The sequence below is a fragment of the Bos grunniens genome, chromosome 17, assembly GCF_055505025.1.
Source record: "Bos grunniens cultivar Pamir isolate PY7600 chromosome 17, Bosgru_T2T1.0, whole genome shotgun sequence".
Lineage (NCBI taxonomy): Eukaryota > Metazoa > Chordata > Mammalia > Artiodactyla > Bovidae > Bos > Bos grunniens.
Window position 1 is genome coordinate 69,749,288 of NC_141181.1, and position 19,874 is coordinate 69,769,161.

Genomic DNA, 19,874 nt, shown 5'->3' on the forward strand with positions numbered 1-19,874 from the left:
TCTGATTAATAAAAGGAGGGAAAATTCTCTAATAAATGTGGGGTCAGTTACAGCATTTCCTGCAAATACACCTAGGTATTGTCAGTTTTATTTATTTTTGCTTATATCTCTCCTTATGAATAAAATAAAGACTCTGAGGGTGTGCTAATCTCTTGCTACAAGGAACACTATGAGGGTGCAGGCAGTAGCCCCAGGCGGTTGGTGGGGTCAAACCGGTCCCTGCCGACCGGAAGTCCTGGTTGCCCAGGACTGAGGCGTCTGCTGCAGTGTGGAGCTTTCAGGGCTGAAACCAGGTCGGCCCCAGGAACTGAAACAGTCGGTCACCCTCACTCCTTCCTACCCTGCTTGGACCAGAAGCTCACTCCAGGAAGGACTGACTCAAGCCCAGGGAGGTGAGTGATCGATCGGGCTGACTTATTTGGCTTCGAATTCTGACCCTGGCACTCTTAGCTGTGTGACCTCAGGAAGGTCACTTAACCTCTTTGAACTTTGGTCTCTAAAGGTAGGATGCTGTACATATTCAGATAAGATATATAAGCACTTGGTTTGGAGCCTGGCACAAACAGGTCTCCAAGAGTCTCCTGGCTGCAATTTCTGCCTTCCACATCTGGCTTCTGGCTCCTGGTTAGAGACCTAAGGAAGGGCCTTTGTCCCCTTGGGGAGGCTGAGGGAGGCAGGTGGTTTGAGCTGACAAATCCCCACCCTGATTGATCATACTTGACGTGCATGGCTGCTCTCTGGACCTGAGCTCCAGCAGGGCCTGGGCCATCTAGCTGACTGCTGTCTGCTCAGGACCAGCTCAATGCTGGGGTGCACAACCGACAGCTAATAAATACCTTTTTTTTTTTTTTTGTATAATTGAACCCTAGGATGAGAGGGGGAAATCCAGGACTGAGGGAGGCTTGGAGCACAAGCAGAGGATGAGGCAGCCGGGAGAGGTCAGTGGGGGAGAGGGAGCCGGCAGGGACAGGGTGAACAGACATTGGCTGTGGAAAGGAGTTGGGATCCTGGGGAGATGGGTTAGTACCGGGGTCTGATTCATCCTGCAAGCAATTCCCTTCTGTTCTCAGAAGGTCAATCCCACATGGTATATGGGATGGCGACTGCGCCTATCTCAAAGGGTTACTGTGAGGACTGATGAGATTGCAGGAGGAGCCCTTAGCCTGGGTCCAGGGTCTGCTAAGTGCTCCCCACCTCCCTGTCACTCTCACGCACACACACTCACCCCCCCCAACATGATCTTCTAGATCTTGGGACCTCACGGGAGTCCTTCAAACACAAAGGGCTTCAGCATGTGACAGATACACACCAAACCCCGCCCCACCCCTGGGCTCTGAACCCCTGGGCTCTGTCCACAGGTGCCCACTGCACTCCCTTGCTGCTGCTAAGTCACTTCAGTCGTGTCTGACTCTGTGCGACCCAGAGACAGCAGCCCACCAGGCTCCCCCGTCCCTGGGACTCTCCAGGCAAGAACACCGGAGTGGGTTGCCATTTCCTTCTCCAATGCATGAAAGTGAAAAGTGAAAGTGAAGTCGCTCAGTCGTGTCCGACCCTCAGCGACCCCATGGACTGCAGCCTTCCAGGCTCCTCCATCCATGGGATTTTCCAGGCAGAGGACTGCTCTCCCTTGGGGTTCCCAAATCCCCACCAGTCACACCCCACACACACACATCAGGGCCGCGCCAGTCAGCACCACTGAGGCTGATTAACAAAAACACATCAAATTCTTTTACTTCTGAAGTCTCCCCTTTAAGGGGAGCCAGAAAATAGAACATTCTTTTTGGGTGGAGGGTAGGGGGATTTAATTTAAAAAAAAAAACAACTCTAATTAGTCAAATACTGATCTCAGTTAGGCCCTGTGTGCCGTGGGCCCAGTCCTTGGCTGGTTGCACCCCTGAGAACAGCCCCACCTCACCCCAGGAACTGGGGTGGCACCAAGAGGGGCCGCAGGGGGGTGGCTGGCGGGACCCCCGCCGGGCCCTCCTCGGCGGGGGCCCCGGCGTCACCACCGCAGGAAGTCCCGGATGAACTTCCAGAGCTTGGTGATCCACAGGTTGGCGCCCAGGTCCATCAGGTACTGGATCTCCGGCGTGAGCATGCGCCGGCAGAGCTGCGCATGCCGCTGCCCGATGCTCTTCTTGAGGTTGTAGCCCAGGATGGACTTGGCGCCCAGCGGCTGCCAGGGCTGCATGGCCGAGTCCTCGATGGCCGCCGCGTCCACCGCGCGGCCGCCGTCGATGCAGATGCGGCGCATGCGCTCGTTGGCGCGCCGCAGGGCGGCCACCTCGCTGGCCATGCGCTCGCGCCCGAAGGCCTCCACCTTGCGCCAGAAGCTGGCGTTGAAGTGGCGGTAGAGGCGCGCGTCCAGCACGTTCCAGGCCGTGGCGCGCCGGTACAGCTCGCCCGAGAGGCGCGGCACGGCCGAGGCGCGGCGGGCGTTGAGCTTGAAGTAGAGCACGTCCTCCAGCTCCCAGCACAGCAGGTCCTTGAGCAGCACGAGCGACTCGTCGAAGTACTCCTGCAGCAGCACCAGGTGGAAGTGGCGCTCCACCTCCAGGATGTGCTCCTGCACCTGCGGGCTGCTGGGGTCCAGGTCGCTGTCGTAGCCCAGGTCGAAGAAGAGCAGGTTGCGGAGGTAGTGGGCGTTGTAGCCGCGGGGGTCGTAGTAGCGGTCGGGGTCCTGCAGGAACTCGGCCAGCTTGTCGCGGCCCGAGAGCTTCCACGTGAAGGGCACCACGGAGCCGAAGTAGTGGAAGGAGGACTCGAAGAGGCGGGCGGGGTCGCGCAGCACGGTGATGAAGGTGGCGTTGGGCGCCACCAGGCCCCGCACCTCGTCGTAGTGGAAGCGCATGTGGTTGCAGATGATGTTGAAGCAGGCCCCGGGCCGGTAGTCCTGCACCAGGCTGCGCGCGAAGAAGGCGGGGTAGTCGAAGTCGTTGCGGCCGTTGGGGAAGGCGAACTTGAGCCCGTGCTTCTGGCCGAAGCGGAACAGGATGTTGAGCAGCGTGCTGCTGGCCGTCTTGTGCGTCTTCATGAACACGATGTCCCGCCGCGGCTGGCAGCCTCCCGCCGAGCCGTTGGCCGAGGTGGGAGCCTCTGGCTCACTCGGGGCCGGAGAGCAGGGTGCCGCGCCCTCGGGGGTCCTGATGGGGATGGAGGGGTGGCAGAGCCTCAGGAATCGGCCTGCCGGCCCCTCCACCCCGGGTCTACAGAGCAGGTGGCTGGGAGTCGGGGGGGGGGGACCCCAGGGACTCGCCATGGTCAGGGAGCTGGGGGACCAGATGGGCCTGTGTTCCAGGCTGCAAGGCTTAGGTCAGTGGTTTGGCCTATCTGGCTTTACTTTCCTCTTCTGTGAAATGGGGACAGTAACCCTCTTTGTGGTGTTGCTGTGAGGACAAGAACAAGTCTCATTCATGGCCACTGTGATGTACATTCATCATGAGTTCGTATGAGGCTAGACCACATGAAACCCTGCATGCAAAAATGGGCATTTCCTCTAGTTCGACTTAATACCTCCAACTAAGGGCACAGGCTTGGGTAGGTGATCAGCCCAATGGGGAGGCAGGATGACCTCATGGTTAGGAGCCAGGCTTGGAGGCAGGCAGACCGCAGTTTGAATCCAGGCCTGTGCCAGCCGAGTGCTCTTGGACTGGGCATCCCCACCTCCCGGCCCTGCTGGAGCCCACCGTGCAGATGGTGATATTTTATTCTTATGCTCCATGTCCGGCTCTGTTACCACACCCACTTCACAGATGAGGACACCGAGGCTTGGGGTTCCACAGTGAGTTCCCTGCCTTCAGTGGGACTTCTGCCCCGGGCACAGGGTGGCCACCCAGGAGGTAGCCCTTGTTATCAGACTGGGAGCCAACCCTCTGCTACCCTCAGCCCTCAGCTGCCCCCAGGGCCACTCACGTGGAAGCCAGGCCAGTGTACAGCGGGGGGACGGCATAGGAGTACAGCAGTAGCAGGAAGCTGGTGAAGAGCGCTCCCAGCACCAGCCCCTTGGCCATGGACTCCCAGCGCTTCTTCTGTGGCAGCGGCATCTCAGACACCTGCAGGGGGTGGGAGAGGGGGTGCAGAACAGGGCACGTGTTAGGAGGCCGGCCCCAGGGAGCCCTCACCACCATCCCCGGCCAGGCTGGCTTGAGAGGCAGCTTTTAACATTGGGACCTGCCTTTGCCAGCTCTGTGGCCACCCCCACCTCAGCAGTCCAGATAAGGACAGCATCTGGGCTGCAGATGGACACGGTGGACAAAGCCAACGCCAAGAAAGGCTGGGGCGAGAGGCAGGGGAAGGCTCTGCTGCCTGGGTCAGTTTTCATTTGTGAGCTGAGTGGTGGGTATATGGGTGTTATCCGTTTTATTTTTTTGTAGACCTTTCTGGGCTTCATAATGAAATCGTCTAAATAAAACAAGGAAAAGAAGACCCTTTCCTAGTGCCCTGTACCCCCAGGCCTGGGCTAGGGGTATCTACAGAGAGGGCCCTGGGGCCTGAGTCTCTCATCTTTCTGAAGGTTCAGCCAACCTGCCTGGCCCCCCTGCCACCCTTCCCAGCCGTCCAGTGAGCGGCTGAGCTCCTTGTCTCTCCACACTGGCTCCTGTTCCCATGGGGTCTGTAGGGGACCAGGTGGAGAAACTGAGGCTCAGCGTGAGGAAGGAGAAGACTCAGCTCACACAGGCCTCTGCCCACATGTCTGCCTCTTCTCCAGCTGCTGGCAGGCTGGGTCAACCAGGTTAAGTCTGAATTGCAGGTGAACAACAAATGTTTTAGTTATCTGTATGTCCCAAATAATGCCTAGGATATACTTATACTAAAAATTATTCAGTATTTCTCTGAATATCAGATTTAACTAGATGTCCGGGGGCCGAATGAGTGCTCCAGCTCTCAGCAGGGAACCGCTGGACTGTGTCTACAGGGGGCACCTGTGTGCCTTGAGACCAGTCTGTGACCTCAGGCTGAGTAGCAGGCAGCCCAGGAGCTGGAGCGGCCCATTCACCCTGAAATTCTCCCTTGGTCACAGCCTTTTTCAGCAGCAGCCTGGTCTTACTTTTCAGTCCCTGGTGGCTCAACACAGTAAAGCGTCTGCCTGAAATGCAGGAGACCCGGATTCGATCCCAGGGTTGGGAAGATCCCCTGGAGAAGGAAATGGCAACCCACTCCAGTGCCCTTGCCTGGAAAATCCCATGGACGAAGGAGCCTGGTAGGCTACGGTCCATGGGGTCATAAAGAATCGGACACGACTGAGTGACTTCACTTCACTTTTCACTTTTCCTGGTTTTTGGGGGCTAGGTTTTAGGTCTGACTGTGGTGACCCTGTCAGCAGGGGGCTGAGGCCTGAGCTGAAATGGGGGCTGTTCAGGCAGAGCTGTGCGGGTCCAGGACAGAGCTGGGACTCACAGACTTTCTCATGGCCCCTTAGCTGCAAAGCCAAGGTCCCAAACTTTCCATTCCGTGCTGCACTGGGCCCCGGGTGCTGGAGGCCATGAGAGGTCATCCATGCCGCCCGCGATCACACATGGCAAGTCACCACTGACCCTGGGGCCAGAGGCCAGCCAGCCAGCCTGGAGGAGAACCCCTGGGAGAGTGACCGGAGGCACCCACAACCCTTTCCCAGAGAAGGGGCATTCCAGGCCTACCTGACCAGTCCCTCAGCCCCCCGCTGATCATCTAGAAAGTGCTCTCACAGGAAAGGACTAGCCGGAGGGAACCTGGCTTCCCTGGTGACAAGGACATATCTCTGTCCACTCTTAGGTGGGCAAGGTGGACAGGGTCGGGAGGGAAGGAGAGTGTTTCCGGAGGGTTTTCCTTTCAAAGGAAGACTGTAGAAACCCTCCCAGTTCTAACTCTTCTTCAGAAAGACTTGGGGAAAGTCACCCAAGTAAGGGTGTTCACAGCAGTTTGGTCAGAAAAAAAGAAACCATGTCAGTGTCCATCAGCAGGGAATTCACTGCACAAACCAAAGCCCATTCCCAGACAGAGGCATCTGTACCTGCTTTAACAGATAAAAAAAAAGAAAACCAAGGTGGAGCTGAATGGACTGGCTCAAAAACACACCATGACCTACTAACATGAAAAAAGAAGTTCTGGGACAGCATGCCGCCAAATCCATATAGGTGATGGTAAATACACACAGACCCAGTTAGACACCCCTGGAGGGTATTCTAGGTTTTAACAGTGGTATCCTCTGCATAGCTAGGGAGGGGGTATATGAGCAAATACTCTTCTATATTTGGCATTTCTGTAAGGGTTGGATTTCTTTATTAAAGAGAATATATTACTTTTTAATTAGAAAAAGGCAATAATGTGTATTTACTATATTTAAAGAATAGATAAAGCTTGCAAGGTGGGGAAAGTCAGCTCGCGCTGGTCTGGTCACAGAGAGGCCTAGGGGAGGGAGGTGCTGACCCGGGAGCCCCAGGCCCGGGTTTCAACCACAGGAACCCTTTGGAGCCCCAGTTTCTCATCCTAAAATGGGGAAGCTGGTGGTGCTAGCTCTCTCCCTGCCCCGCCCCAGAGATGGACCAGGCAAAGTGACTGGCACATAGTTGTCGCTCAAAGAGAGTGGGAACCTGCTCAAAGTCCTGTCCTTGTCACTCTCGGGGTGGGTCCCCCTTGCCAACCAAGCGCAAATCTGCCCCCCACCTCAAGCGCCCCCACCGGCCTCCTGTTCCTTGGGGTCCCACAGGGCAGTCCTGGGCTGGGCCAGAACCTCAGACTCGAGCCCAAGCCCTGAGTGGAGCCCTGGGCATCTGTTTCTGACTTTCAAATGTGGAGGGGTTTGGATTGCTGCCCTCTGACTCACTCCCCTCAGGGCCCACCCCTGTCTTAGGAGCCCACTCACCAGGGCACCTTCCGGAACTCAGGGAGGCTGCTGGTGAGACTCTGGGAGAGGTCAGGCAGCAGGGGGCAGACCAGCCTCCCAGGACCACCAATCAGGCTCTGCCTGGCCCCGCCCAGGCCCGCCCCCGACCCCCATCAGGACTTTCCCTCATGCATTCGTTCATTTCCCACTCTGGAGTCCTCAAAACCAGCAGGGCCCTGCCCTGCCAGGTGCTGGGCCCTGGGCCTCGCCACCCTCTGGGTTCACTTCTGAGCCCCTCTAGGAGCCAGGCCCTGGGACGGGGCTTCTCCAGAGCATCTTACTGAGTCCACCCCGCTGTCCTCGGATTCACTTCTGAGCCCCTCTAGGAGCCAGGCCCTGGGACGGGCCTTCTCCAGAGCATCTTACTGAGTCCACCCCGCTGTCCTCGGATTCACTTCTGAGCCCTCTAGGAGCCAGGCCCTGGGACGGGGCTTCTCCAGAGCGTCTTACTGAGTCCACCCCGCTGTCCTCGGATTCACTTCTGAGCCCCTCTAGGAGCCAGGCCCTGGGACGGGGCTTCTCCAGAGCATCTTACTGACTCCACCCCGCTGTCCTCGGAGGCAGGCCTCCCTATCACCCCTGTTTTGCAGGTGGGGAAACTGAGGCTCTGGGTCACAAAGCAGGGGGCACAACTGGGATTCGAGCTGTGGTCTGTTGGCTTGCAGTGTGCATCTTCCCGGCTGTCCGTGGCAGCTGCTGCCCAGCGTGCCACGCGCCCAGCCCCAGCCCGAGGGGAAAGGGTATGCACAGCTGGACCTCACAGAAGGCCGAGGCTTGCAGGCAGCTGACAGTCCCAGGGCTGAGGCCATGAGGTGGTGGTGGCGGCTTAGTTGCTCAGTCCTGTCCAGCTCTTTGCGACCCCGTGGACTGTAGTCTGCCAGACTCCTCTGTCCGTGGCATTTTCCAGGCAAGAATACTGGAGTGGGTTGCCATTTCCTCCTCCAGGGCATCTTCACCACCCAGGGATCGAACCCGTGTCTCCTGGCCGGCAGATTCTTTACCACTGAACCATCAGGGAAGCCTAAGGCCTTGGGGTACCGAGGACAATCGCAGCACGGCCCAAGCCTTCCAGCCTCCACCTTGGAAAACGGTGCCTCCAGAAGGCTGAGGCTCAGAGAGGGCAGAGCCCCCATCAAGGTCACACAGCACAGCAGTGGCAAAGACAGGACTAGAGCCTGAGTCTCCCTCCTCTGCTGTGGTGGGACAGTCCCAGGCACTCAGGGCAGACCGCCCCCCTCCCCACCCCACCCCTCTATTCCTGTCCTCCGGGGTTACCCCAGCCAGATCGCCCTCCGTGTGTGCCGACGGCTGGCTCCCGGCCAGACCCAGCACTCCTCCTGTTCAGCTGGACCAGCAGACTCCAGGGAACGAAGGGGAGACGGGGCTCATCCTCCGCAGCATCCACACAGGGACCCCAAGCCCAGGATGATGAGCCTTCCAGCCTAGGGCGCCACCAGCAGGCAGGCCTCCATCCCAGGACATCGGGGCCGTGCGCAGGGCAGAGGAAGACACTCACCTGGGGCCAGGTCTGGCTGCCCCTTCCCTCTCCCTGCCTGAGCCACGTCTGACTCCCAGGCTGCCTCTGCGGTCACTGGGAAACCGGAACGCTCCAATGACACCCAGGAGTGTGCTGGCTGGCTCCCTCTTGCTTCAGCGGCCGTGAATATTCATGAGTTCCCTCCCTGGGGAGAGCAGGTGGCATATCCCTGTAGTATCCCTGTACACTGTGGGTGCTGCCCCGGCCCTCTGCCCCCTGGGTGGTTCCCCCCGACCCTCTCTGGACCTCAGCAGCCCGGCAGCTCCTCCATCCCAGGGCTCAGCAAGGTCTCCGGCGTCCTTGGCCCAAGGACACAGGCAGCCGCAGAGCCCTGCAGAGAGCCTGGGACTGGCTTGAAGGCCATGGGAGGGACACGAAGGCAGGTGAGAGGGGAAACTAACTGCTTCTCCAATCACATCTCATGTTAAGTCTCAAAGCTGCCCTCTGAGTCAGGTACTACCGTTAGCCACTCCCCAGGTAAAGAAACCCAGGCTCAGAGAGGTGAATTCACCTGTCCAAGGTCACACAATTAGCCATGAGCAGACAGAACCAGAGTCAAAACACGGACTTGCCAAACTCTAGGTCTTAGAGATGTCCAAGGCACGACTGGAGACCAAGGTTGGTCTAAAAGCTGGGAGAGCCCAGAGAGCCAGGACCTCAACCTGGATGGTGCCCTGGAGGCAAAGTACCTGAGCAGGGCTGGAGGACGAGTCTGATGAGACTTCACCTCTCTGAGCTCCAGGTTCTTCATCAAAAAGGCACAGAAATGGTGCCTCTCCTGCCTTCACCCCCAGTGAGGTGGTGGCACAGGACACCCCTGGATCAGCCTCCAGGGATCTGGGCTGATCAGAGATGCAGATCCTTCCCAAAGTCTCTGTGGGAACAGGTAGGTCTAGGGGCCCTCAGGCTCAGCCCAGGCACTGGAATCTCTCATCCTTGCTCAGCGTTGCTCATGGACAGAGGGTGCCCAGAAAAGCCTCCCCGCTACACCCCACTAAATCCTTCCTTCAACACTGATGCCCAGAGCCCCACCATGGCCCATGCGTGGGGCTTTAGGGACCAAAGTATCGCCATCAATTGATCATAATCACTACTGTGACAGTCAGTGATGCCACAGCGAGCACTTTCATAAACCGAGCAGCTGCCAGTGCCTCCGAAGGAGCAGCAGGCATGTGACCCTGTGTGCTCAGCGTTCTTTCCCCCAGAGCCCCGCCCAGCTTCCACGGAACAGGGGAAGCCCAGAGTCCTCCTCTCCCTGGGGGCTGAGCCGAGTCCAGGGCTGGCATCAAAGAGCAGACACCGAGGTTTAGGAGCGTGGACTCTGGACCAGAGTCTAGTCTTGTGCTCGGGACTCGCCATGCATCACGCACCCTCATAACCTTTGCAGGGAGCCCTCTTTATCCCCCACTGTACCGTAGACGAGAAAGCTGAGGCGCAAGGAGAGCAAGTGACAAGCCCAGAATCGGGAGGTAGGGGGGCAGATGTAAGATCCTCATCCAGGTGGGAGTGAAGCGCAAGCTTTTGAGCAAGAAGTGAAATCGTGAGAGGAGTGGGAATCTAGTAAGAAGAGCCAAGTAAATATTTTATTTACACACATATGTATCAGTAACATAGAGTTTTGGAAAAATAAAGCACTGCAAGTTTGGGAACTTCCCTGGTGATCCAGCGGGGAAGAGGATACACTCCCAGTGCAGGGGGCCCAGGTCCAACCCCGGTCAGGGAACTAGATCCCACGTGCTATAACCAAAGATCCCATATGCCACAGTTAAGACCCGGTGCAGCCAAGCAAACCTTTTTATTTTAACCTCAAATTTTCATATCTCTAAATATTGTTCTTGTCCTAGTGGATTGAGGCCAAGCATAAGGGAAAATCTACTCATTGCTTCTGCTCTTAATATTTCTACTTGGAATTTGATCACTGCATTTTCTCTTTGACAACAACACTGCTCTAGTAGCCAGTGTATGCAGTGCATTGTATAATTTGATTCAATTAATTTGGTTGAACTAATTTTCATACTGTTCTTTACTAGCCAGCCTTTAGCTGGGGTTCGATGTCCACAAGCACTTACCATACAAAAACTTCATTTTAGAATGGCGAATGATCACCCAATAAGAGTTTTGTTAGGAAAATTATTTGAGAATGATAGAAGATGCCTAAGGAAACTTCTGATCCAGTGACGCTCAAAGGAATAGACTATAAAATAAATTGGGAGAGATAGAGGGAAATTTCAGTGTAGTATAACCTAGACTTGTACTTTTTTATTATGTATTCATTTATATCCAGAAAAACAAAGATGAAATTCCCTCTCGTCAACACCAGTTCATTTTATATGCAATTTTGGTTCCAGAAATGTACATTTTCCTCTCCCATAAAATTAGTCTAGAGGCTAGACATGAAAACAAGTTACTAGTAGCCAGTTTTTCAGTTATAAGTGACCCACAACTTAAAACTCACTGCAATAGAGACACAACCGTCCGAACAGCTTCCTCTCTGCCAGCCCTTTTATTAAGGCTTCGTAAAAAGTGAACGGTATGTGTGCACGGGTTTAGTCACTCAGTCGTGTCCGACTCTCTTCGACCCTTCGGCCTGTAGCCTGCCAGGCTCTTCTGTCCGTGGGACTTTTCAGGCGAGAATACTGGAGTGGGTTGCCATTTCCCTCTCCAGCGGTTCTTCCCGACCCAAGGATCAAACCCACACCTTTTCTTTCTGCTGCATCGCAGGCGGATTCTTTACCCACTGAGCTGTGGTATAGAATATCGAAAAACCAACAAGCGCTGATTCAAAGCAAATTCCTCTTTTAATCACAACACGGTAACAGGTCAAGAGAGTTTAACATCTGAGACAAGGGCAACTCAATAAAACAATAGCATCTTGATGTAGTAATTAAGAAATATGACTCCATGGCTGTCATGGATATCTCAAGCACTTTGGATCTTTTTATTGCTTTTATAAAAAACTACAATACAAACACTACTCTGATTGGTGCTATGTTTGGTAAGCAGTTAGCGTATTAAAAAGCAGATATACTAGATATGCTAGATAAGCAGATATGTTGGATAGCATATTGAAAAGCAGAGACATTACTTTGCCAACAAAGGTCCGTCTAGTCAAGGCTATGGTTTTTCCAGTGGTCATGCATGGATGTCAGAGTTGGACTATACAGAAAGCTGACCGCCGAAGAATTGATGCTTTTGAACTGTAGTGTTGGAGAAGACTCTTGAGAGTCCCTTGGACTGCAAGGAGATCCAACCAGTCCATCCTAAAGGAGATCAGTCCTGGATATTCATTGGAAGGACTGATGTTGAAGCTGAAATCCAATACTTTGGCCACCTGATGTAAAGAACTGACTTGAAAAGACTGATTTGAAAAGACCCTGATGCTGGGGAAGATTGAAGGTGGGAGGAGAAGGGGATGACAGAGGATGAGATGGTTGGGTGGCATCACCGACTCAATGGACATGAGTTTGAGTGAACTCTGGCAGTTGGTGATGGACAGGGAGGCCTGGCGTGCTGTGGTCCATGGGGTCGCAAAGAGTCGGACACGACTGAGTGACTGGACTGAACTGAACTGAACTGGTAAGCAGTTTCGGGAAGTATGAAGAAAAGACATGAATAAAAGCATTTTCTAAAGTGAGAGATGTTTTGGAATTAGACAATGCGAGCTATTATATATAGAATGGATGAACATCAAGGTCCTGCTGTATAGCACAGGGAGCTATATTCCATGTTCTGTAATAAACCATAATGGAAAAAATATATATGTAAAAATATATATATATGGAAAAAGAATATATGTGTGTGTGTGTGTGTGTGTGTGTATAAGTGAATCACCTTACTGTACACCAGGAACTAACACAACCTTGTAAATCAACTATACTTCAATAAAATAAATTTTAAAAAGAAGAGCTGCATGGAGCCAAGCCTTCCAGAGTGCAAGTGTTGATTGCAGGAGCTGTGCCTGCAGCCTTGCCAGAGGGGGCTTTTCCCAAGTGTCAGTGACACCGACTCTGGTTGGTTCTGCCCCCATGGGAAAATTTCTTTTTTGTATAATTTTATTTGCTTCTTTTCGGCCGTGCTGGGTCTTTGTGGCTGCGTGGGCTTTTCCCTAGCTGCGGCAAGCCGGGGCCGCTCTCTAGTTGGGGCCCACGGGCTTCTCTTTGAGGTGGAGCACAGGCTCCAGGCATTCGGGCTTCAGTAGTTGCAGCACGTGGGCTCAGTAGCTGCGGTTCCCAGACTCTAGAGCACAGGCTCAACAGCTGTGGCCCAGGAGCTTAGCTGCTGCTGGGCATGTGGGGTCCTTCCGGGCCAGGGATCGAACCCGTGTCTCCTGCATTGGCAGGTGGAGTCTCCACCACTGAGCCAGCAGTACAGGTGTTCTGCAGGTATTGACTGAGCACCTGTACAGTGCCCAGCACTGGGGTGCAGGCTGCCCAGTGCACGGAGCCCAGGCTTTCAGGGCGGGGGGCGAGAGAGGTGCAGGCAGACAGCTGCGGGTGCTCTGATGGAGACACACAGGCAGAGCTTCCTGGTGCAGAGAACACACCGGATCCAGCCTGGAGGGGCGGGAGCGGGGGTGGCCAGGGAGAACTTCCTGGGGTAGGGGACTCTGTTGGCAGAAGCTGCTGCGTGCTTTACTATTTCCAAAGGCAGTTAGTTCCCTTTCTCCTTGGGGTACGTGGCTAAACTGCCTTTCCCATCCTTCCTTCCAGCTCAGTGTTCTCATGGGACTGAATTCTGGCCATGGAATATGAGCAGAATGACAGCTGGTGAGGGTAAGTGAGCCAATCTCTGTGATCTCCTTTCCCACCTGCTAGTGAGTGGGTCTGGAGATGGGCAAGGCCGGGAGGTGGGAGGAACCCGGATCTCTGCATTTCTGATAATCAAACATCTGATTAAATTCAGGAAAATGACAACAAAACTGCCATTGTGTTAATAAGCCTTTTAAAACGTGGGACTTGGGACTCCCGTGGCAGACCAGTGGTTAAGACTCTGCGATCCCAACGCTGGGGACCCAGGTTCAATTCCTGGTCAGGGAACTAGATCCCACAGGCCGCAACTAAGACTTCACACGCTGCAATCAAAGACCCCCCGCATGCCACAAGAAGATCAGAAATCCTGCAAGCAGTTGGTACAGCCAAAACACAAACAAAACCAACTTGGGGCTTATCTGTTTCAGCGGCTAGCATTAACTAATGCAGAATAAGCCGGACAGAGAGAAAAGCATGTGCAAAGGCCCAGGGCAATTGAGAAGCTAACAAATGGCTAGCCTGGCTGGGAATGTCCAGTACATGTGCCTGTCAGAGGTTGGGTGCGTGAGCAAGAAGACCAGCAGCACAGCCAGAATGGGGGCAGGGGCAGGCAGGACACGCAGGGCCTCGGGAAGTGTGTTAAGGAATCTGGCTTGGATCCTGTGGGCAAGGGGAGCCCTAGGAGGGTCTTCAGCAGAGGAGCGAGGAGATGAGGCTCCCATCAGGCTGCTGGATGAAGAATGAGCTGTGGAGGTGGGAAGGAGTGGGAGAAGCAGGCACACCTAGATGGTGGTGGTCACGGCTGTGCAGATTTGAAGGGACCTGGACCAGGGGGAAGTCTGGGGATGGACTGGATCCCCCTGTAGATCATGGCATGGACAGCATTCGGTGGGTGAGGGGTGTGAAGGTGGGGGGAAAGAATTCCTGCTGGAGGTGACTGGCTGGCTGGGTGTGGAGCTAGTCCCTGAGAAGGGGAGGCTAAGAGAGGGGCGGGTTTAGTATTGGGGTTAGGGGGACAATGTCAGTTTCAGTTTAGGATACATTGAGTCTGGGGGATGTACTGGGTGCCTGTAGAATGTGCAAAGTGCAGGAGGAACCTCTGCTTTGAGTGCAAGAGCGAGATCTTGGGCGAGAGAGGCTGGGGGCCATGGGGACAGAGGTGGGAACTGAGGCCGGAAGAGGAGATGGGGTCACCAGGGAAAACGTGAGGAAGGAGAAGAACTCTGCACTTATGGGAACAGGGAGGGGAAGAGCCCCCTGCCCTCAAGGAGATAAAGGGCCCCCAAAGCCATGGTCTACAGAACATTTTGTAGAAGCACTGACCTCTCAACCCATTCCCCCACCGATGGGCATCACCGTGTGTTCAGTGGGTATATAGGAACAGGGACCTGGCAGAGGGAGGGTGGCCTAGAGCTAGCTGTTTCCTGTGGTTGGAAGGGAATCTCACAGGGCCACGGGAGGAGATTTTAAGAGGAGAGCACAAAGACTCTCCCTACAGTGCTCGTACATACAGTGTCTGTACACGTGTGCTAAGTCGCTTCGGTCATGTCCAACTCTGTGACCCCATGGACTGTAGCCCGCCAGGCAGCTCTGTCCATGGGATTCTCCAGGCAAGAACACTGGCGTGGGTTGCCGTGTCCTCCTCCAGGGGAGCTTCCCGACCCAGGGATCGAACCCCGGTCTCTTACGTCTCCTGCCCAGGCAGGCGGATTCTTTACCACTAGCACCACCAGGGAAGCCCCACTCAGGATGCGTATTTGACAGCAAATACCGTAGTTCTAAAAGTGTCCAGCCTCCGACCCAGCACTTCCACCTGTGGGAATTTGTTCAAAGAGGACAAACGAGATCTGACACGGAGCACAAGGAAGGCCATTGCAGTGGTGTTTAGCGAAGGAGCAAAACAGAGACAACCTCAGTGTCCAACAGGAGGGGATGGTTGAACGTACCATGTAATGGGGACTTCCCTGATGCTCCGGCGGTTGAGAATCTGCCTTACAATACGGGGGATGCAGGTTTGATCCCTGGCCGGGGAACTCAGCCCAGGAGCAGGGAAACTAAGTACACAGGCTCTGAGCCCCCGTGCTCTACACCCTGTGTGCCACGAGTCGAGAGAAGCCCACACGCTGTGGCAAAGATCCTGCGTGCCACAGCTAAGGCTCGCCACCACCTAAGTGAACACATATTTTACAGAATATATTATGTGACATACATCCAATGATCCCATATGTATTCATGAAAATTATGTCTGTAACATATAATAAAGTGGGAAAAAAATACATAGCTACACACATATAAGCTTCCCTGGTGGCTCAGAGGTTAAAGCGTCTGCCTGGAATGCGGGAGACCCAGGTTCAATCCCTGGGTTGGGAAGATCTCCTGGAGAAGGAAATGGCAACCCACTCCAGTAATCTTGCCTGGAGAATCCCATGGAGGGAGGAGCCTGGTAGGCTACATGGGGTTGCAAAGAGTCGGACACGACTGAGCGACTTCACTTTCACTTTCACACACATAATATTCACACACAGATAATTTTGTTTTTACAAAGAGTCTGTATTACTCTGGAAAAACATGAAAAATAACAATATTTCCATTTTGAAAAACTGCCGGCTGGCTGGAGGAGGAGGGAACCGTGGCTAGTCTGAACCATGCCCCACCTCGCTGCGTGACCTCGGTAGGCAGGCTTCCCTCTCTGAACCTCAGTGTCCAAAAGCAGGGGAGAAGCAGCAAAAGGGTGTGGGACAGAGAAGAAGCTGGAAAGTGTGAGCCACACAGTTGAAGGGGCAGATGGAAAGGCTGGCTCTCCATCCAGGAGCCCTGGGGGACTGACTTGCGAGAATCTGGAAGCTTCCTCTCTGAGACTCTCTGCGCTGGGGTGCTGGAGTAGAGAAGGGGAAGCTCGCCAGAGAGACATTTCAACTTGCAGAACCACCTCCGAACGTGTCAAGGAGCCCTGACGGCTTGCTCCTACCGCCCCCACCTGGCTGGGGGGATGGCTGCAGCTAGGTGGGGGGTCTGGCAGCTGACTAAGAAGAGGTCAGTGTACTTTGATGACTCAGAAGATTTTCTGATCTTGCAGAGTCACCTGTTTCCATGACTCCTAATGGTAACCACACCTGCAACCTCAACAGATAACCTTTGGTGTCACCTGCCAGCTTTGTGACGGTGGGCACTCTGAGGCTCTGCCCACAGGTCTTCCGACGTTGCTTTATCCAGACAAGCTCACCAGCCCTCCTGATGACAGATTTGAGTCACCCCAAAACAGCCCTAACTGAAGAGTAGCGCAGCACGGGTTAACCCAGCGGTCAGTCAGCTTCAGAACTCCTGAGAACTCCAGAGGTGAGTGTGTGGGCATTGGCAGTACCACCCTCTGTACCTTCTAGCGTGACTGAAATGTTTCTTTAAAAAGGTATGTCATGCATTTATTTGCATAACAATATGTAAAATATAAAGGTTTTTCAAAAGGAGCTGAGCAGTTGCTAGGTACAATGCCCTGGATCTGCCCGCCCGCCTCATTAATCCTGGAGAAGTTTGGCTAGAAATCTGGCTCCACCACTCCCCAGCTGGGCCACCTTGGGCAGGTGACCTCCCCTCTCTGAACCTAGGTTTTCTACCACATGGGGATACCATGACCTTCCATGAGGATCAAACGGGATGGGGCATGCGGAGCCCTTTGCACACACCTCGGATTATTATCCTGACCCTTCTAGACCCACCAGGCAGGAGAGGCAGCACCCGCCAATGCGGTCTCCTGGGGCCACCCTCCCCACTCCAGCACCCACATCCCTCCCATGCTCGAGAGCCAAGGTCCTCACGTCCCAGATTTCACATCTGAGAAAACCAAGGCACAGAGAGGGAAGGACTTGCCTGGAGTCCCATGGCAAGTCTGGGCATTACTGGGATCAATATTACTGGGGGTGCCCAAGCCACACCTCATCGCTGCCCTGGGGCTGGCGGGCAGGAGAGAGGTTTCCTCTGGACCCCCATTTCCTCTGAACCATCGCTCCTCAACAGGCGATCCCCCGACCCCAGCCTGCTGACCCCTATGGGCGCTCTGCTCCCTCGTGCCCTCCCCTGTCTGGAGTGGGGTATGGCTCCTAAATGGGGATGGTCCATATTCCTTGCTCAGTCCGAGGGGCGCAAAAAACCCTTCACAAGCCTGCTGCCGTGCCTGGAATCCCGACATCTGTGTATCCTTCTCCCAGGTTAATCATCGCCGCTTTCACCCGGTTGACATGATCAAGTCCCTTAGAGCCCAGAGGGAGGGACACACTCCTCCCTTTGCTGGATTGGACCCACAGCGTCCAATATCAGACCCCCGCCCATCAGACGAGGGATGCACCAGAGCCGGGCACGCTTCTTTGTCCTTAGGGCGCTTCCTTCAGGAAGGGCTCTGCCTGAGTGAGAAGCAGGGAGGAAGCGGCCCGAGGTGGCAGCTGAGAACAGGGCTCTGTTGTCTCTGCTCCCAGGGTAGCAGCCTGCCCACCCCTCAAGTGTCAGGCAGAGCTGGGAGCTAGGGGGGCACGTGGGGGAGGGGTCCTGAGCTGGGGGCTGGGGGCAGCCATGGCAACTCGAAGAGGCTAGGACCCCAAAAAAGGGGCAGAGAAGAGAGAGATCTTGAGCAAGGCTGGGGTCCTGAAACAGGGCCTCGGGCACGTCTCCGAATTTGGAGTCCGTTTAGCCACATCTGAACTGTACGACTCTGGGAAAGTCCCCAAATCTGCCTGAAGTTCAGTGCCCCCGCTGGAATCCCCGGCTTAGTAATTACGGCTCCTCCGAGGGGTAAGGTACAGTGCCGCCACATAGCGACTGCTTGGGCTCAGGCCTGCCCATGCCCATGCCCTTGCCCGCTCTGGGCCTTCGTAAAGGGCCTTCTCCCATCTGGACCGTCCTCCTGAGGATTTCCATGGCGCCTGTCACCTGGGCAACCCAGGTGATCAAGTGTCTAACCTGCCGCCCTTTCGCCTTCCCTCCCGCTGCTCTGGGTTACTGCAGCCAGAGGTGTGCCGGCACCTCTCCTGCTCTGTGCAGGTGGGAGGGGGTCCCCACTGGGAAGGGACCACAGCCTTTCTCTATGCTGCTACCAAAGCACCGGCTTGGTACCAAGGTGGGCAGACCAAGCTGGACCCCTTTCTGAGCACTGGTCCAGGAAACATGGGAATTGCTGGCTTAGCTAGGGGACCCTTCTCGGACCCCAGAGATTGTCCCACTCCCTCACGTCTTTCCTGCGTGGCCTTGCCTGCTAAGTGGCAGAGGACAAGGCCTTCCACAGGCAGGGGGGATCCAGCCTTTATCCTGATGCCCAGCCCCTGCTCTGACCGCCCCTCTTCTGGGGAGGGCTGGTGGGAAGAGGGAACATCCCCGCCTCTCCTCCCCCCAGGGCTCTGGCACCGTGTCCAAGATTAATGATTAATGAACACCCAGCTCCAGCCCAGCTCCCGCCCCACCCACCCCAAGTCAGGAACTGGGTAAACCCTGGAAACAGGAGCCGGGGGAAGAAACAAGGGCCGGGTGAGCACCAACCTGCTCCCCATCAGGCTCCAGTCTTCCCACCCTCTGTCAGCCGGGACGGGCGCACGGACCCTGGAGCGGTAGAGTACCTCTCGGGTCCAGCGTCTGGCGCGCGCAGCCCCAGTTCCGGGGCGTGGAGCAGCGCGGCCGGGCCCCAGGGGGTAGACTGAGGCAGGGTGCAAGCTGGTGGTGGGTGCCGGGCCCCCAGGACATACCTTGTCCCGGTCCTTCTCGGGCTTGGCGTGCAGTTTCGGCCACGGGCCGCGCCGCCCGGGCGCTTACTAAGGCGGCGGGGCGTACCCGCCGGGTCCCCCCGCTCGGCCGGGCCTGGACCATGCTCCCGCCCCCGCCGCCGCCGCGGCACCCGCTCCGGCCAGGTGCGGCCGCCAGCCTGGCCCGGCCCCCCCGGCGCCGCGGCCAATGGGTGCCCCGGGCCCCAGCCCCCTCCACGGCCCTCCGCGCCCGCCCGGGCGCACAGAAGCCGCATTCAGCGCGCCGGGGCGCAGCGTCGCGCCCCCGCCGCGGGCCCAACAAGGCGCGTTTGTCTCGGATGCGCCAACGGGGCCATTGTCCCGCCGCCGGACCCTGAGGCTCAGCCGATCTCCCGGCCCCGGAGGGGATTCGAGGGTGCCTGGGGAACGGGGTGGCGTGGTGATGGTGAGGGCAGCCCAGCTCTGGGGAGGAGGCGGCCACTCTAGTTGCTTATCTTCAATGGAAGGTACAGCCTCTGGCTCCAGAATCAGCGCAAACTGGGGACACATGTTTTTTTGGCATCTGAAATGTGGATGAGAGGAGTAGGGGCTGACCCCACCTCCCCAAGGTCCCCAGCAGGGCACAGTGCGTCAGGATGTGGGCACCCCACTCAGGATCTGACCTTTCCCAGTCCTAGGCTTTCCTCCTTCACCCCAGAGGATCAGGCCTAAGGAAGGGGACTCATGCCCCCCTGGAGCTGGGAATGCTCAGCTCCAGCTGTGGGCAGTGTGAAACCAACCGGTCACCCAGTGGGGCATAAGCCACGTCAGAGCCCCACTGCCCCCGCCATTACTGGGCGACTCTGGAATGGGGAAAATTCCATATCAGCATGACTGCCAGGAACTTTTCCGTATCTGATGGGCTTGCTGGCTCTCCAGCCTCCACGGCGCTGGGGTGCACACGCACCCAAGCACGCTCAAGGTAATCCCTTGGGCTGCAGACTTTGGTTCCAGAGGCCCTGACCCTA

The 19,874-nt window shown here is 56.0% G+C and overlaps 1 protein-coding gene and 1 non-coding gene across 4 annotated transcripts; one reads left to right on the plus strand and one right to left on the minus strand.

Annotated features, from left to right (window-relative positions):
- Nucleotides 1-1,705: 1,705 nt before the first annotated feature.
- GAL3ST1 (galactose-3-O-sulfotransferase 1) lies at nucleotides 1,706-19,053 on the minus strand. 3 transcript variants are annotated; one of them, XM_086348744.1, is made up of 4 exons: nucleotides 18,871-19,048; nucleotides 8,379-8,544; nucleotides 3,913-4,052; nucleotides 1,706-3,143 (listed from the first exon to the last, which is right to left on the minus strand). In XM_086348744.1, the coding sequence occupies exons 3-4, from the start codon at nucleotides 4,041-4,043 to the stop codon at nucleotides 2,003-2,005; spliced, it is 1,272 nt and encodes a 423-aa protein (XP_086204870.1). In that variant the 5' UTR covers nucleotides 4,044-4,052; nucleotides 8,379-8,544; nucleotides 18,871-19,048; the 3' UTR covers nucleotides 1,706-2,002. The 3 variants fall into 3 exon arrangements, with proteins under 3 accessions (XP_086204870.1, XP_086204872.1, XP_086204871.1); XM_086348746.1 differs by lacking the exon at nucleotides 8,379-8,544 and having other exon boundaries at nucleotides 18,871-19,053; XM_086348745.1 differs by lacking the exon at nucleotides 18,871-19,048 and having other exon boundaries at nucleotides 8,379-8,767.
- On the plus strand, nucleotides 15,446-15,517 carry TRNAS-GGA (transfer RNA serine (anticodon GGA)). The gene has a single exon. It is a non-coding gene; the product is annotated as a tRNA-Ser (tRNA).
- Nucleotides 19,054-19,874: the final 821 nt, after the last annotated feature.